Source organism: Aspergillus fumigatus, chromosome 5 (assembly GCF_000002655.1).
Source record: "Aspergillus fumigatus Af293 chromosome 5, whole genome shotgun sequence".
Classification (NCBI taxonomy): Eukaryota; Fungi; Ascomycota; class Eurotiomycetes; order Eurotiales; family Aspergillaceae; genus Aspergillus; species Aspergillus fumigatus.
Genome location: NC_007198.1, coordinates 2,900,978 through 2,918,861, shown reverse-complemented (window position 1 = coordinate 2,918,861; position 17,884 = coordinate 2,900,978). Strand labels below are relative to the sequence as shown.

The 17,884-nt window shown below is 47.3% G+C and overlaps 5 protein-coding genes across 5 annotated transcripts; 4 read left to right on the top strand and 1 right to left on the bottom strand.

Moving 5' to 3' along the window:
• Positions 1 to 98: 98 nt before the first annotated feature.
• On the top strand, positions 99 to 770 carry AFUA_5G11355 (uncharacterized protein; the record flags this gene model as incomplete). Its single annotated transcript, XM_001481460.1, has 1 exon — positions 99 to 770. The coding sequence occupies one exon, from the start codon at positions 99 to 101 to the stop codon at positions 768 to 770; it is 672 nt and encodes a 223-aa protein (XP_001481510.1).
• Positions 771 to 924: 154 nt separating this feature from the next.
• nuf2 (kinetochore-associated Ndc80 complex subunit NUF2) lies at positions 925 to 2,692 on the bottom strand (the record flags this gene model as incomplete). Its single annotated transcript, XM_748421.3, has 4 exons — positions 2,388 to 2,692; positions 2,074 to 2,334; positions 1,092 to 2,006; positions 925 to 1,038 (listed from the first exon to the last, which is right to left on the bottom strand). Exons 1-4 carry the CDS (start codon positions 2,487 to 2,489, stop codon positions 925 to 927), a joined length of 1,392 nt encoding a protein of 463 aa, XP_753514.2. The 5' UTR covers positions 2,490 to 2,692.
• A 9-nt stretch (positions 2,693 to 2,701) lies between these two features.
• AFUA_5G11340 (translation initiation factor eIF2B subunit alpha) lies at positions 2,702 to 5,111 on the top strand (the record flags this gene model as incomplete). The annotated part of the gene is made up of 2 exons (XM_748422.3): positions 2,702 to 2,862; positions 2,918 to 5,111. 2 exons carry the CDS (start codon positions 2,702 to 2,704, stop codon positions 3,951 to 3,953), a joined length of 1,197 nt encoding a protein of 398 aa, XP_753515.3. The 3' UTR covers positions 3,954 to 5,111.
• Positions 5,112 to 10,723: 5,612 nt separating this feature from the next.
• AFUA_5G11330 (uncharacterized protein) lies at positions 10,724 to 14,376 on the top strand. Its single transcript, XM_748423.2, has one exon. It carries the CDS (start codon positions 11,423 to 11,425, stop codon positions 13,793 to 13,795), a length of 2,373 nt encoding a protein of 790 aa, XP_753516.1. The 5' UTR covers positions 10,724 to 11,422; the 3' UTR covers positions 13,796 to 14,376.
• Positions 14,377 to 14,739: 363 nt separating this feature from the next.
• aspf29 (thioredoxin family protein) lies at positions 14,740 to 17,356 on the top strand. The gene is made up of 2 exons (XM_748424.2): positions 14,740 to 15,868; positions 15,948 to 17,356. Exons 1-2 carry the CDS (start codon positions 15,840 to 15,842, stop codon positions 16,249 to 16,251), a joined length of 333 nt encoding a protein of 110 aa, XP_753517.1. The 5' UTR covers positions 14,740 to 15,839; the 3' UTR covers positions 16,252 to 17,356.
• Positions 17,357 to 17,884: the final 528 nt, after the last annotated feature.

Genomic DNA, 17,884 nt, shown 5'->3' with positions numbered 1-17,884 from the left:
GAGTTATAATAGACATGGCTGGATAGGACTTGTTACTAGGGGTTCTTGACAATGTTTGACTTAATACTTGTGACTGCTTGATTACCTTGTGCGTCGCGATGAAGCCAAGTCGTCGCATATATTTCTGTGATCGAGTGACGGATTTCCTGCAACATCTTCTCAACAATGTTGCGGATACGACCATGCTAGTCATATGCTCAACGAGAGAAACATTTCTAGAACAACTCTACGAGGATGTCTCGAGTCATGCTCGAGGCACAGGCGAGAAACCCGCGCTGCTTACAAAGTCTCTCAGGATGCTCTCTAGATCAAGCGGGATCCAACTTGCTTTCTGCCCAACTCTGGAGCATTTCCGTGCTTTTATCTCCGTGCTATCCTCCCCCGCTCGCTTAGACGAGACACCGACCAGTCATCGTCACAAAAGTACGCGGCCTTTAATGGCCGTGCTGAATCCTATAGCACTGCATCTCCCAAGTTCGGAGTTTTCCGCCCAGGGATTGTCGCGGACACTCGCAAATGCAGTGGAAATGTGCAACAAAGAAGCCATGGACTTGGTCCTCTGTGAATGTGGAGGTGTCCCAGAGTCTGTTGACATCGAATGCGGTGAGGCTTTGTGGTATGTAGAAGTACCGTTACTCAATGGCGCTACTCGAAGGAAAGAAGGAGAAGGTATCTGGAGTGGTCGAAGCGTGCCTGTGAAGCGAATTATTCAGCGATGGTTTGAGTTCGATGACAGCAATCGCACGATCGCAGAACCTCTGGATAGCTAGACAACCGAAAAATACAACGCCCATATACACGAGCTGAAAGAACAAAACTCCAATAAGAACGCATGGACCTTGATCCCAAAGCATAAGCCTCAACCCACGGGGTATCCTAGAACCAAGCCTTAACTCCTGTACCATAAACCCCAGACCTTGCGACTCAAAGACACTTCTCCATTTCGGTAATGTACAGCTTGATATGCGATTCCAGCTTCAAGTATTCCTCATGGGCACTTTGAATCTCGTTTTCAATATTTTCCTTAAGGTCGGCCATCTAGATGACCGTTAGCATAAGAGAACCACATGCTGCCGGGCACGGAGTCTTACCTTTTTCTCGGTCTGCTCAATCCTAATTCGTCGTCTCTCCATATCACGCTGCTTCTCCGCTCGCTCTTCACGAAGCTTCTTCTGGACATCGCGAAGCTCATCCATCCGGGCTTGAGCGACCTCTGCTTTTTCTTGGGCATTCTTTCGGAGGGCTTCAATCCTTTCGTTCCACCGCGCGAGCTGCCGCTGCAGCAGTTTCTCGGTCTGCTCCACCTCCCTGACGTTGTTCCCCCTCTCGGAGATAGCTTCTTTGTTTCTTGACGCTCGCGATTCTTCCTCTTCCTCCTTTTGTAGTTCAACAGATATATCTTCGAGCAGCTTGATGCAGGCCTGGACGTCATTTCCAACGACGGTAAATGTGTCAGAAGAGGTCTGCAGTGCTCTTGCTCTTTTCTCCATGGCATCGATTTGAGCCTTCTCTCGAAGCAGGTTTTCAGAGAGCTCGGTCAAGGCAGACTGTAGCGACACCGGACTCTGCATCGCATAGGGGCGGAGCTTTTCGACTTCCTGTCTGGTGCGTACGCTTCTCTCTGTCTTCTCTTCCAATTGTGCTTGTCGTCGAGCTTTATCCGCCTTGACCCGCTCAAGGGTCTCAGCAATCCTTTCCTGATTTCGCCGCAATTCCAGAAGTCGCGCTTTCAGCTCGTCGTTTCTTCTGACCTTTTCCTTAACTTGTGCTTCATTGGCTTTCAAACTCCGGCGCATCTCTTCAAGACGTTGCTCCATCTCTTGATTTTCCATAAACAGTGTATCGATGCGTGCCTTTGTCTTTTCTGTTTTGTTGAAATGCTCATCAATGACTTGGGTCTGCGACTCCCGGAATCTGACAAAGTTGATGAGATAGGAGAATATTTTGACCAGTCGATCATGCGTAGGCTTGGTCAGATCTGTGAAAGTGAAGTCATTTACACCACACTATTTGACAATAAGAAAATGAGTTAGTATCTCTGCCATGCGATCATCACACACTCATTCGACATACCTCCATCATCAGCCTTCGCAGGCTGATGAAGAAACCCATGAGATTGCGAGTCTCTAATGGGACAATGTCGGGATAGTCACCGCATATATCTTCTGCTGCGGCGCGCATTGCTGGCTCTACTGTCTCCTTGGTCGTATTCATGAGAAGCTCTGCGAACCATTCGAACACCATCTGGATCTGTTGAGGATTCGGCTTGATCAAGTCGGCAGCTGTGAAAGGAATCCCGATATCGTTGATGCAACCTGCGATTTCCTTATCAGGCTATAGCACAGTCAGCATCTTGTATGATCAACGCAAGACTGGTTTATACTAACCAGGCGCATCAACGCATCATTTTCATCTTCTTTCTTGCGACCCCGATTGTGATGTTGCTGGGTGCCATGAAACTGTTGGCTCATTCGATGATTATATGCCATTCCGTCACAAATTCCCTTTGAATGTGGACACTCAAGCAAGCAGAATGAAATGGACGGAACAGACGATGCGGTGAGTTGCCTGTCTGTCGGGCTTTAATGTTGTGATGACTGTTTACTGCAACGCACTCACATGGCAACCGGAAGCGGACTAGGGCCAGTTGTGAGGGGCAAATTGTGCAAACACTGCAAACATCCACTCCGCGTCTCTTTTAATGACTCTTTCCAGCTCAGTGGACTGTAGATTTCATGAAAGACGCTGCGCAAATCGAAGACAGCTCTGTCTGTGCCTGACCAATATATATCGGCTGCCAGCAAGGGAAAGCGCTATGGCGACCAGCGCACCAGCCATGTCAGAACCATCGAAACCGTTCGAGTAAGCATCTTGCACAGGAGTCGAGATATTCTAATAATTGACCTCTGGCTGGCAGCATTGTCGCAACATACAATGAATTATTACGCTCTGATCCAGACCTGACCATGCCCATCGCCGCTATTGAGGCTTTGGTCCTACTGCTCACCCACTCGCCCTCATCCACGATATCAGAGACTCTCGATCTGCTGGAGAAATCCACCGCACACTTGAAGAAGTCGATCCCTAACCCTATCGGTCTTTCGGCCGGAACCGATCTATTCCAAAGATATCTGATTACGACTCTACAAAGGCCTGGACAGCTGGGACCGGCGGGAGACTTCAACGCGATCAGGGCGCATCTATTGTCCAACGGTCGGTTATTCATTCGGCGAGCCAAGGAAAGTCGAGACAAAATTGCTGCGTTCGGTAGAGGGTTTATTCGGGACGGATGTACAGTTCTTACAAACGGTGGATCGAGAGTCGTCGCTTCTTTGTTACAGAAGGCAGCCGACGAGAAGGGCGGGCCCTCTGCTGTCCGTTTCCGTGTCATCTACGTCCTTTCGTCGGCCAATGGAGATGTGGAGAACACTCGTGCCGAGCCAGAGGGTATGGAGACAGTACGCGCGCTCAGGGCCAAGGGTGTACCTGTGGCCACAATTTCTGAGTCGGCAGTGGCATACTCTCTTGGCAAAGCCGACATGGTGATTGTAGGTGCCGAAGGTGTGGTCGAGAATGGAGGAATTGTCTCGCGGATGGGAACATATCAGATTGGTCTTCTTGCAAAGGCAATGGGAAAACCCTTCTACGTGGTTGCCGAGAGCCACAAGTTTGTCCGATCTTACCCTCTTGGACAGTATGACCTTCCTATCGAGCAACATGTTATCAACTTCAAGACGGAGGAAGATATCGCAGATGAAGCCAAGCAACAATCGGCCGAATCACAGAAAACAACAGAAGTTGACTCTCTGGAGGCGAATCCGGGCTCGAAAGGCGGGGGCCGTTCTGATGTGGTCGACTTCACACCGCCGCATCTGATTTCCGCCTTGATCACGGATAGCGGCGTGTTAACACCGAGCGCGGTTAGCGAAGAACTGATTAAGATATGGTTTTAATTTTGTTTCGCTCTATTACCCATCTTGGAAATGATGATCGTTAGAGGCGCGAGGCGTTTATGCGGCTGGGACGAAAAGTTTTTGCAGCGTACAAATCTCTCAATAGAACTCAACTGATCCACTAGAAAGAGCGCATGGAAATATTCTGCGATATTGTTGGCAGGTCCACTGTACGCTGGCCCGCGGTGATTTGGCCTGTATGTAAAGCATCAGAGCATGACCCCTGTTGCCTGCATGGTTCAATCTGTGAAGGTCGACCGACTAAGGTAGGGAGGCAAGCGGTAGTCACTATAATCTATCAAGCAGACCCCATACCATTGCTCTCAGGACCTTCTATGCCAAAACAACGCAGATGGCAATGCTTTGGAAGACCGGAAAGATCAATTATAACAAAAAGCCATGGATGGGATCCTTGCAAAGTTCTCTCGAGCTCCGAAACATGAGATCTCATATCAGCCATACTACCTGTTATGAGCCGTCACATTCCATCGCAACAGACTCCGAGAACTCCATCTGCCCTAGAAACAAAGGTGGCATCCCTACAACACAACCGTCATCACGGCCATCAAATTCTTTCGTAAGCTCATATAATCATCAAGTCATATATACATATTCTCATAAACGAGTGTCGAGCGAGTTGTGCGATTCACCAACAACATCCTCTCTATCACAAGTTCTCAACGGAGTGCTGTAGATGTGGATGCTCCTCGACGCCATTATGATCTCTGTGCGATCTCACTGTGAACGACCGGCAGTGGCATGGTGCCAAGGGTATACCTCCTCGAATTTGCTCAGTTGGATGGCGAAGACAAGTAAAGAGGCTGCTTTTATAACCAGGGTTTGAAGAAAGTTGCCAGAATTGGTCGTCATATACTTAAATTCATTATACCTCGCGAGATTTGGCCGGTATTTCAGCCCACAATGCGGTTGAGCTGTGTCGTCTGTACGGGAAGCGCTTGTAGCGAGGCAAAGGCATAGAGTAGGAGGTAACCGAACGCTACGAATAGCCACAGGAAAGCCATGGTTCAATGTAGGTTATGCAGAGTCAGACTGGAAGTCAATGATAAGGCCTGTACATCGAGGTTAAGGAGTTGGATCAGAAATGGGTGGAATGGAGTTGTCTTTGCACTTATATGCGAGTCACGTACAACTTTCAGGAGTCTAGACCCAAAGTGAGCCAATTAGTAGTACAGGCAGCGATCCGTTTTCTTCGGAACAAAAAGGAAATCCCTGCAGGATTTTCGGAAGTGAATAGCCAGGTGGAGTTATCGGGTCTTTGAAGTGTTGTGAAAGCAATAAATAATGACGCCTGGGTAACTACTGTGGCTGACTATCTATTGTGAGAAGGGCTCGCATCTAGTCGGGCTACAGTACCAACTGTCCACAGTCCTTACAGGGTCGACTGTGCCCAATTGGGAAGATGAGTTGACTAGGGATATTTATTTGGGTTGAACGAATATGATGCAATGATCTGCCGCAGAGTGGCGCCTACTTATGTATGTAGAAATCTCAGCCTGGGCGAGTGTAGCCTGACAGTCACGCCTCCTCTGATATGCTCTATCTAGTCCCCAAGTCGAAGCCATGCTTCCATTGATCCCATTGAGCGATGTGAGTAGACGCCAACAAGAGTGATGCGGTGAAGTAATGAGTATGAGTTGATTGGAAGCCAACATGGATGGATACTAACATCTTATTGACTGGTCTTTTGAGCCAGGTCACACTACTGATGATTTTGTCTTCTTAACCCATATCACATCGGGATTGTGCAGATAGCCAATCGCATTGATTGGCGGGGCTTTTGCCACCCAATCTGGCATCTGTATAGTCAAACTGCCCTAAGTAGTGCCGTGATCAACCATCCTGACAAATTGTCGAAGCCTGAGGCTTTGCGCTGTTTAGATCGCAGAGGTCTGAAGACCTCGGGCCAATCTAAACGGTTTACTCAATCCCCCAGTGTCTTCTGACACCCAAGCCTTGATGAGTGTCACTTGACTGTCAGCGCCAGGGAAGATTTATCCTTCTAGAAAGTAGAAACTGTGACAGAGGGTCTATTGCCCCGCTTGGTGGAGCGAGCACGTGCCCATCAAAAGCCTTTTTCGTGCTAGGGTGAAACCTTTTTGAGCCTCTTATTGGTTGTGGTATTGATCTTTCCCTCCGTCACCCCTCCACACAGTCGCGACTCCGATGTCCCCGACTCGACATGACGGGTTTGCTTCCTCGTCAAAAGTCAAAGCGAATCGTTCAGAAATTGAAGTTGGATTCCGAAAATCCTATCGTAATAGATTTTGACTTACAGTTGGAGCCTCGAGCACTTAGGTGATAGAATCATCCTCATCAACTCACTAGGGCAGGGCGTCAGTGTGGTAGTTATCTGTAACGAGAGTTTGAATGAAATCAATTAATTTGAGTGTCCCACTGGTGCTTAGCTTTCTCAATATCGCCCATGGACGCGTCATTTGCAGACGCTTGTCTTAACTGTCGGCAATATAAGGTATTGTCGAGTAACACCCCGTTCTGTTATGTCAAGCGAACCAAAATAATCCCAACAGAGCTCACGCAGCTACAGACAAGCTCCGTCAGTCTGCAAGATCTCAAACCAACGGTTTTCAAGGATACTGAAGTCCGACCGTTCGCTCGGTGTACATTCTAAAGAGCACCTACCCTTGAACCACAAGCCCACTAAGTGCAGCCGAGCAGTCCTGACAAACCATGAGCGCTGAGTCGTTGACAACTCCGTTCCGTCTCCCACAACAAGTGGACTACTCAGAAACAGAACGAAAACGAGAGTCCTCTTCCAAGTTTAATCCAACTAGCGGTCGAAGGTATCCCGAGGAACCCTGGTCAATTCGAAAACTTATCAGTCGCCATGTGAGCCGTCGGTATCGTGTCTTGGAGCGTGAACCAAATCGACTGAGGAAGCGGGCCACCTAGCAGTGCATCCGTCGATACTACGAGATCATAGCTGTCTACCTAGTGTCGTCATCGTGGTTGTATATCCCTGTCAATCGAAGCCCAAGTGGCTCTCGGTCCTTTAAATTTTCTGAACGGCATTTGAAGTGCCACGTGTGGGGTTGTTGCTGGATTCATGATTCTGTTTTAGATGCTTAGCGCAGCCGTTATCAGTCAATTTTGTCTCCTGCTGTCAGTGATGTATATGTACCTTATGGTTTGCTGCTGGCGTCATGGCTTTAAGGTTGTCCGGCCTGGGAGGCTCACTTACTTCCAATATTTACGGAGTAGGTACATGCGTCAAGCTGGCCTTGTCGCTGAAGTGAGATCTTTATTCTGATACTTTGAATTATGGCTCGATCATAGATGGTTATTCAGACGATGCCAGGAACCTATTGGTGCATGTGTACATATGCTCTGACAATGCATTCCTGCAGCCAGCATCCTGTTGTCGGTTTCCCGACTTTCCAGCATCTCTTTCACAACGTAGACATCTCTTGCGTTCCCCGATGCGACGTGACTGCAAAGTTGCAGGACTGCCCGCACACCATTGGAGCATTTACCTCAGCAAGATTCTGCACCAAAACGTGGTCCCTTTCGGCTTTGATCCAACTTCCTCGACGTTTGCGGGTGGCCGGCGTTTTGGGCTGCAGGCCTTTTCTCATTTACTGGCAGTCTAGTATAGGCGGCACGTATACCGTCATTGATAGGCACTATCTGAGAAATAGTTTGGAGACATTAGGTAGGAAATTTGGTCCTCGTAATTAATAACATATTTTTGATGTATCTCTACATTGTGGATGGACTTGGCACAGAGTAAGGTACCGTCACTGCGCTCACAGGTGACAGCCATACCGGACCGCTGGGGTGTACCGTATAGATTCACAAACTCGCGAAATAAACTGAGAAGGCAAGAGATCCACATCTACGATGTGGTAGTAGCAATCAAGAATTTTCTGACTTGGCAAGCACGAATGATAGGTAGATTACTGCTACCCTACAGAGTGTCAGGAGTCGCAGGACGATTGGAGAACGTACGTCAATACCCAAGCTTTTTTGAGTCTTCCATTTCTTTGAACATCTGGCACATCCGACGATAAGGATTCTACGGTAAGATCATGGCTGGATATCTAATTGTAAGTTCTGTGGTAGGTGGAGCGTATCTGAGGACTTGACTCGGAAATTTTGCGGAAGAGACAGAAAATGAAATTGCTGTTGCTGTATGATCCCTCATGATGTCCAAGGAGTGAACACAAACATAGAGTCCATCTCCACTCATTTCATTTGTTTAAGAATCGGGCGCTAGAAGGTGTCTAGACCCGGCGATACACATGGGTTCTGGACGGCTTCTGAGACATTGCAATTGGTGAGCGAAGGCAGTTGAAGGCAGGGTTCAAATGAATTGTGGTACCTTTTTGAGGTACTCTGCCAAGAATATTACTAGGACCGCACATTATTATGATTTTTAGAGACACTTGATCTCAATTTTGGCGGATTGTGTGTGATTTCAGTGTCTGGAGTTTCGAGCCTCTGGAGCAGGAAGGTATTGATGATGCTTGACCAGAGCTGCAAGGGCCCGCCTTGAGCAAACCCATCGAGGTACTCCGTATTACGGGATATTAATTTCGAATCTGACATAAAGTGGAGCTCTTGTCTCCAAGACGGAAGTCCGTACACAGACGAATTTGAAGACGTCAAGCGAGTAGAGGTGAACATTAATTACATAGGTAGTTGAGTAGATTTTCTGCAGCCTGCTCTGACAATGGCATGTACCTTACTTTGCAGCAAGCCCTGTTATTAATTTATGATTAGTTACTTCAATTGCGACTTTGTTTTTTTAGACTGCTCAACCCAATTTTTACTCCATACTCTGTTGACTGGACTATCTTAAGCCACAAAGTTAAGTGCCAATTTCGTGGCTGAAAATTTTCCACCGGCCTGATTCAAACCCTGTTCTAATTGGCTGCCATTTGTCATATCTGAACGAAAATGTCTACGGAGTACTCCAGCCAAATACCTAGCCTTGAGACTTGAACAACCCAATGACCAACTTCTCTGGGTGATCTATGGCGAAGAAAGTTACGCAAATAACTTCCGGCCTTTATTGGACCAGGCTATGACTGACCAGGATGGCTGCTTCCATCCATCCATAATATTGAATCCGAAGAACATCAGTGAAGTAACTTCGTACGGAGTAGATTCTAAATTCACCTCTTATGTTATGCTTGTATATTTGTATTTCACACCGTCTGCTGTATGATCCACAACTGAATGTAACTGAGGTATCACATTGATGAATGCCTAGTTACTCAGAAGATGTACTTGAAGCTGGCGTCGCTAGCCCTTCGTTGGTTGCGAAGAGCAACATAGAAGCCGATCAGCCTACTAAGGACAAGGAAACCTTTCCCAGAAGGCTTGCTGGAGGCAGCCACTTCCCTGTCAGAATAGAAGATAGATATGCCAAGAATCACTCCTCGCTGTGGGCCGTTGATACAATCGTCATTCCTTTCAGCAACGTTGTCGATCGTCATTCGTCTCATACAGGCGAATCATGCCTATGTCGAGTACCTAAATTACTCTGTATTAGATGCTTTGTCTTATCCTCGCGATGATACTCCGTAGAAGGGAAGTAATACCACTCTACACTTAACCAGAGAGAGTAGTTGGCCATGACAACACTCTTCATCAACGCCAGGATCCTAACACGAGTCGATCTACACCGAGATCAGCAATTTAGATGCTATTTTGTATTTTCCAAAGGTCATAATGCTGTTTTCAAGTGAATCTGAGGCACAAAGCTTCATGTGGCGTCTCTTTGCGTTGAGTGCTTACCTTGGCGGAGGATATTAACTAATCCTTGACTTCTACGGAGTCTTAATGTTAACAACGAAATTTTGAGAGATTACAAGTATCTTACACGTTATCCTCAATTCTTACGGCCCTAATCAGTAAGGTAACAACCATCATGTATCAATCTTTGGAGGTTGTTTCTAAGAATAACCTCGAAATGTCCCTTCAATGTGGAGTCGGTACAACGCATACAGATTACAAGTTATAAAACAGCCTGTTCAGGACGGGAGGTTTGACTGAGATGAATTGATACATTAATATCGAATGCTCTGTAGATGTAGCGTAGATAGACTTTGATCTGCGGTGATATGACCTTTTGATTACTCCGTAGTGTCGATAGATTCAATCACACTACTACAGAATAATAAATCAGACGAGGTAATTCCTCGGTTACCTCAGTTTGATGGTGTACTAAAGGTACCTAAGGCAGGCACCTTACCAACCATTACTCTTTTAGTCCAAGCAAGCCCAATGTCACAATCAGAATGGGGTCTTGGGCGTCGATGCCAATGTCCATGTGGTCGTTCTGGCAGTGGATTTCCCCACATTGAAGAAATTTTTAATGATTGTCTTTCTTCTTTTATCCAACGGTAATTGACTCATTGACTTGGACGTCTTTGGAGTTCTTCAATAATCCAGAGAAGGAAAACGAATTAAACCAAAAAAAAGGAAGGGACCTAGTCGGATAGATGCATCAAAACTCAGTAGGCATATCTCAGTCATCATCGAGATAGAACAGAAACCAATACCTGGATCAGTCACCACCTGATGCCGACAGAAATTAATGGTACATACCGATAATAACAATTTTAATACCTAAACTCCTTCTCTGGTTCAAGTGATCCTCTGCCGTTGGTGTAACCACTAACCAGCTAAGTCGATCCTCCGGGTCTACGAACAAAAAGGGTCGTTTGTTTGTCTCGGCCCCCCAACTACCATTAGACTCCTACCATAGTAGTAATAGTAGATAACGGTTTACGGAGTACACACCCTGCACTCCCCAGCAATACAGCCCATGAACCTCCTTTTTCTCTCTTCTCTTTTTCTTTCAGACCATCTCACATAGCACTAACTATCGATAGACGTTTCTTTTCCCTTCTGTCGTTGTGTATCTGATTTGACTCTCAACAACTCTACCTTGATTTGAACTTCTTACTTCCTTGCAACTCCATGTGGCGTCGTCTCCATTCGGCGGATCACCTGTTTGCCCGTTTAAGTTGCCTCCTGACAGACGTGACGACAGCGCTGATATAGCTCTCCAAGTTCCTCGTACATCATCTTGAGGAAGGCTTCCTCTCCTCTGCGGATAGACTTGAAATCCGTTTGCTCCATTTGAGACAGCACCTGACTCCTTACGCCGGACTATCCATTTTTCCTCATTTTTTCCCTTCCGACCTTCGTGGATGTCTCAATATTTTACCTCGTGACGAACAGCCACTCTCGAGAAGCTAAATATCAGTCGACCACCGATGTAGACTTGTTTACCTGCCAGTTGATGTCGTTTGTCAATACTCGTCCCTACGATATCTCCTTCGCCTGTTGATCGCGTGTCTCCCCCGTCCCATGATTCCAAATGAGTTCACTTATATGCAACATTCCCGTATCCCACACAAAATCCACCAACCTTTGAATCGCCAACGGGGGAACAGGGACTTAGCTGATCCGGCACCATGGCGATATGGCCTTTTGGTCGCAAGAACAAGCGGCATACGATCCAGCTAGGTGCACCGGATGCCGCAAATCTGAAAGCGTCTTACGAAAATGGCTCCACCTTCGTCGACTCCTCGGTGAGCAGAAAGCCGTATCGTAAACAATCAAAACGTCAAAAAAACCGCCATTCACAGCCTATCGAAGATGCCTCGAGTTCCTTCCGAGATGAATCCAGTCAAGGAGCAGTCCAACCGTTATACCCATCAACGTTTGACCGTGAGCCATCCTACTCCGTCAAGATGCTGCCGAAGTTACCCTCCAAAATAGACCAAGCTCCAGAGCCGTATATCTCTCATCCTGGTGCTGATCACAACCAGCAATCTTCTCTCTCTCGCAACGGCTCGCTTTTGAAGTCTAAGCAGAACGATAAGGGCCCCGCGGTCCTGAAGAAGAAACTGAGCAAGCGGAAGGCATACGAAATTGCACGGGAGCAAGAGATCCGGCTAATGGCCTCAAGCCCCATTGACATACCTTGGCGACCCGGTACACTGCCAGGTGAGAGAGTATCTGTCGAGACACGACGAGCTCCTAGAACTCATAGCCGACGGTCCGACCGCCATCTCTCTGATCTTAGTTTACCTGTGCGCGATTCCGCTGCCTCGTCTGTATCCGATTGCTCCGAATCTTATACCTTCAAGGTCAACAGTTTAGCTGCCTGGACCCCTCGTCCCATCATTCGATATGTGGAAGCGCCGCGTAGCTCGGCTGCCAGAAGTCAGAAATCAGCCGAGGTACCAGGCCGCAAGGAGAACGCCCTCAATTTTTCCATTTCGGAAGAGGAACTGTACTCGAAGCAGCGCGTGGACGCATTGGCTGATAGTCTTGATGCAAGTGCATTGCGTGAGCTGCTTGAGAGAGATCGTCGCCGAAAGGAGAAGCAAAGGATTGAAGAACAAAAAAGGCTACGTCGCAGATTGCAACGTCGCGCAGAACGCCAGCGGAGGGAAGAGGAGCAGGAAGATGAGTCTCAACGCCAGCACTCTCACGCCCAAGGACCGTCAGCTATCAACCGAGGCCAGGCCATTGTCGGGAAGAATGCGGAATCTACGCCTGATGATACTGGGACTATGTGCAAGAATGATGAGACAAAAATTTTTCTTTCTGGCGACACCGCTGGCTCCTGGTTGCGGGATGCTTCCAAGGAGCGAAGTCGCCATACATCTTTTGAGAGTGTCCATGTCGTTGGCAACCTCGATGACAGCTCTGTTACAAAACTCAAGTTAGCTGAGCGTCCGAGTTTTACCCAGTCGCACGACATGGGAATGTCACACACCACCCTGTCGCCGTCTCCATCCAGGCGTGGACTGAGCAGTCCCACTTCCTCCCAGGTATATGGCGTTGCTCGAGAATCCACATCGGATGTTTCAAGGACTGTTGAATCCGAAAGACGTCTGTCCGACCATAGCAGTACACGGGGTGGTGCTTTGGCTTCATTGTTTCGACGCAGCAGCTCTCGTCTCAAGCGTAGATATCGCGAACGTTTTCAAGACCAGTCTTCAGAATTATCCAATACATCTCATGAATCTTTTTTCAAAGTGCCAACTCAGTCATCGGGGCCCCCGCCGTACTCTCCTCCAAAACCGTTCCTTCGATCTGGCGTCATTAAACGCTCTCAGTCCAAATTCACTGAACACTTCGGCGACGAGCCTTTGTCTCCGCCGGATTCGCGCCTTCAATCCCCTGAAATTCCGGAGGAGCCCTCCGATCAATTTGGGAAAGAAAATGACACGCTTAATCTGCATGTGGAATCTCACTATCCAATTCCTGGCTCAGAATCTGACCTCCAGGACGCGAGCAAGATCCCCCATCGCTCGTGGGGTGATGAAAGTCTAGAGGATGGTGCGGACAATGTCCCATTATCACAGTCGCTAGCGTCAATTGATTCCGAGGGATCGTGGATGTCAGGGCAATTTCTGCGTCGTATTTCCCAGAGGAGGAGCAATCTTATCCATCGCAGCACCAGTTTGTCACATAACCACACCGAAGAAGGGCACGAGGACTCGGTCAAGGACGACGCAATGCCTCAAAAAGAGCACTTTGTTCGATTCGAAAGCGACCATGATGACACTGAAGGACCAAGCAGCAGTGTCCTTGACAATCAAGAGAAGGATTCCAACGTCCGCGCGTCGCAAGATGGAACCTGGCATTCAGAAATTGCCAGGAGGCCCGTTGTCGTGAATCCAACAATTCGGCCCAAGTCAAACGAGGGCCTTCTGCTAAGGTCGATCCAGTCACTGTCCCCCATATCTGCGGACGAGGAAGTCAGTCCTATCGAAGAACACCCATCCGAACATGAATACATGCATGATGAGGGTTGTGGACAGGCATGTTGAGTCATGTCCAGGCCTGGGCCTTGAGAGCTTCACAATGAAACAACGAAGCAGCGTCAATCAATGAGCTCGCAGAAAGGTCAAGCAATTGCCCGGTATGCCCTATTTTCTGGATCTATCTACTATATTGAGTGTTTAATACGTTCATGAGTACATACTCTTGCCGCTCCTTACCTTTCCTTTGTCTTTCTTTTGTATAGATATTCCCCCATACCCCAGTAGTCCTTATTTTTGCCAACACTTGACTTGGCCGTGGCAGCCTTACAGGCTTAGTGGAGGGTTGAGTTAGATACTTTGTTTGTTGATACCCCCAAGGAGTGCGAATTAATTGGATGCGCCTCGATTGCAAACGAACATTGTCCTCGTGAGTTTGGGATTTGTGATTCTAGATAAATTTGAAGATGCAGAAGTCAATTCATACCCCAGGTTATTCCTCATTGCATATACACTGTTCGGTTTTACGTCTAATTGTCCGCCGTCACCTAATATTACAAGACAACAGAGACCACCTCAGAATATCATGCGTCTGCTATATTTTGCAGTATCCGCGACTTCGCTCACCCCCAGCGCTTCCTGCTGTCGGTGAGCTACACCGTAATCACCAATTTCACCGTAATCACCAATTTTTGTTATTTTAAAGCTTTATTACTACCACATAGGCTGACCCCCTGCTGATGTATTTAGTACCAAATTATCTTATGTAGGTGCTGGGAGTGGGGGTAATGCCATATACTTTCTCCCACTGCCTTTACAAATGCTTCTCTTATATCTTGTACAGCAGCTTCTTTGGCTTTCCTCAAAGCAATGAATTAATTTAAATATTGAGTATGCTTTATATTTGATTCTTGCTAAGTTGCTTAACATGCTACTTAGTATAACAAAACCATAGAGGGCTCGCGCGGCTTTGATTTAACTAATACTAGATACCACTATCCGTTCTACTAAGGCTTTCTTTTAATACTCCTTAAGTATTTTATTAATTAATTTCTAAGCTATGCAAGGCTGTCTGCCTTTTCTAACGTGGATATATCATAGTATTGAATAAGGAACACCATATTCACGTGTAATCTTTGAGATATTTAGTTGTTCTTAGGCCTGAGCTGCTTTGCAGGTATTAAGAAGGTCAATCCTAGTGAGTTTAACAGATTTAGGCAGGTTAGCTGGCGGGATTAGCTTCAAGAGGTCAAAATATAAAAGAAAATTTGGCGATTACAGTGAAATTGGTGATTACGGTGTAACTCACCGACAGCGGAAAGTGCTCGGGGTGGGCGAAGTCACGGATACTATGAAGTACACAGCTGTGTGTTAGGCAGGTAGTTGAGACCAGAGCGAGAGCCTTGATGCCTGAGGCTGACGTCTAATCCAGACCGTTTCCAATTCATAAGCAACGGAATCACGTCATCCAGGGGCGCCGCTTTAAGCCTTGTTTCCGGCGACCTGGAAGCCCAGAACTCGTTTCCTCACCTCATCAGCCTAACATCCAGCAGGTACCTGAGGTTGTACACGCCACCAGCCGCCAATCGATTATTGTGACTATACTGCAAAGGTGCACTATCCTCAGTTGATCTGTTATTATCAATACGCCGTAGCTTCAGGGATTTGGGTCATTCACAAGTAGGTGATTTTGAGCCACCACCATCTCGTTCCTTCCATAGCCCCCGAGACATTTCCGCCGCATTAGTCGCCGAGGATATTCTTGATTATTCAGCCTCAGTGTCACTCACGTCATTGGGAGGCTGCTCGTCATTCCACCACTACAAAATCCCTATTTGTGCCCCTCTTTGAGCCCCTCAACTCGAAGTTAACCATTACCTGACCATCCATAGTGCTTAAATCAGTCACTGTGACCTCTCTCCGTCTTCCTCCTACTCTCTCCTCCGTCAGGACCATATCTACATCACTCAGATCGGCAAGCAAAGTCGCCGTCGCTTCGACATTTAGGCATCAGTCGTCCCTCACGCGTAGCCCCGCCGCCAATCACCTCTCCTCGATCAGCCAACGAGCTTTTTCTTCCACTCCAATCTCTCGGTTTTCACCTACATCCACAATGTCTCACAACGTCGAGAAGATTACTGAGTACGTTCTCTCGCTGCTCTGATATAGCTTTTTCTTTACATAATTCTGCTTGATATCAGACTACTGACGCCAACTCCAGCGCCAAGGTCTTCAAGGAGAAGGTCCAAGAGGGCTCGGGCCCAGTCATTGTTGACTGCTCCGCGACCTGGTGTGGCCCTTGCAAGGCTATCTCTCCCGTCTTCCAGCGCCTCAGCACCTCTGAAGAGTTCAAGAACGCTAAGTTTTACGAGATCGACGTTGACGAACTCTCTGAGGTTGCTGCTGAGCTGGGTGTCCGTGCTATGCCCACTTTCATGTTCTTCAAGGACGGCCAGAAGGTTAACGAAGTTGTTGGTGCCAACCCTCCGGCCCTTGAGGCTGCTATCAAAGCGCACGTTGCTTAGGCCCATTTTTGACGAGGTCTTGTATGTAAATACATTAACCATGAAGGAACTTTCATAGAAATCTTCATTTGGATCTGTTGGCTCTGTACGTACTCGCCATCCGAGGATGAGGCAAGTCGAACAGAATGAATCATAACTACATGCTCAAGCTATCATCCTGGGCCTGTTCTTCTGCTGCTCATTGATATTTCAATCTGATAACCTTGCCTGTTGAACCTGACTTGGCACAGCTATCTACGTGTGACCAACCTGAGCCCTTCTCAAAGCTGCTGTGGTTGTTCAAGGAAAACTGAAACTACATCAAAACCTATTAATATAGGAGATGAGGCGTATCTTAGCCTTCATAAGAACAATCACCTAGGATTATGTATAGCCCTAACCAGCAAACACAGCAATGATAGCTTGCAGAGGCATGACCAGATGAGATTCTGCGCTGAAGCTATAGATAATGACTTATCCCAGAAGTACTGTCACTCTTCACCGGAATAGAAGATTAACCATTTGTGCAATGCCTCAGTTGGTTAAGCACTTAATGTTATGCCCTCAAGCTTAAAGCAGAACCCCGGTGGTAACAAAAATGAGACATACATATATATTTAACGTTTGACATAAGCGAGCATAGCTTGCGCACTGTTATCCACATCATAAGAGGGACCCATCTAAGTGCTACTGGGTTCCATTTGAGCAAGATGGATATCAATGATCAAGCAAAGTGGCATAGTGGCCATGATATAGTAACAGCTTTAGTGTGAATGTAGACATCATAATAATGTACCGATTCCAATTGCAACAAAACAACAGTGTCTATCTACAGATTTATATGGCCACCTATGTGAAAGGACCCTTGAGGACGTCATTACAGTTGAGCCTCTAGCAGGACGTTGTTATCACCAGACACGCGAGTCCTTCTGCAACAAGGTATTGAGGACGACAATCTAGACATGCTACCAAGCTTCATTGGGGGTTCTCTCACTGTTGTATGCGGCCGCCCATATTGATGAGGATATGCGGGTCTGTGTTGGGGTATACATATAGCTCAAAGAAAGTCCATTTCCTCGACCGCCTGCAAGGGAGCTTGACTTGGCACTCCTATTGCAGCTACTGTTCTATCCGATTCGAACCAATCCGGTCAGCTGAGACGGACTCTCTTTGCTCGACGCCACCGGAAGACTTTGAATTTGCGCGCATCATCTCCTAGACAACGATTCAGAGATACCTGCTGACAATGCTACACGCAGTGTCATTATAGTTTATCGGTGAGCGGTGCCTATTCAGAGCGTAAGTGTTCATTTCTTGCTATAGGATCGGCCTTGGGAGATTTCCACAACTGAAGCTATTGTGTGCATTCAGAAATCAGAATAACCTGGTTGCTCTGCAAAGCCCTTGGGGTTCTAGAGTGCTCAAGTGTCTTCCTCATCTGCAAAAATGTATAGTTTCTGTTGCGATATCAGCGCCACAGCCAGGGCCTGGCGGCCAGGCCCTGGCCATCAGACCTCGTATGTAGACAATAAGTGGGCTTGTATAGACCCCACAATGACATCTCGCTAAGTTTCATATTATGATATGGTATACTTCGCTCCGTCAGCGCACATACAACCAATCCGTAATGGGCGGGAACCCATAACCCAAGATT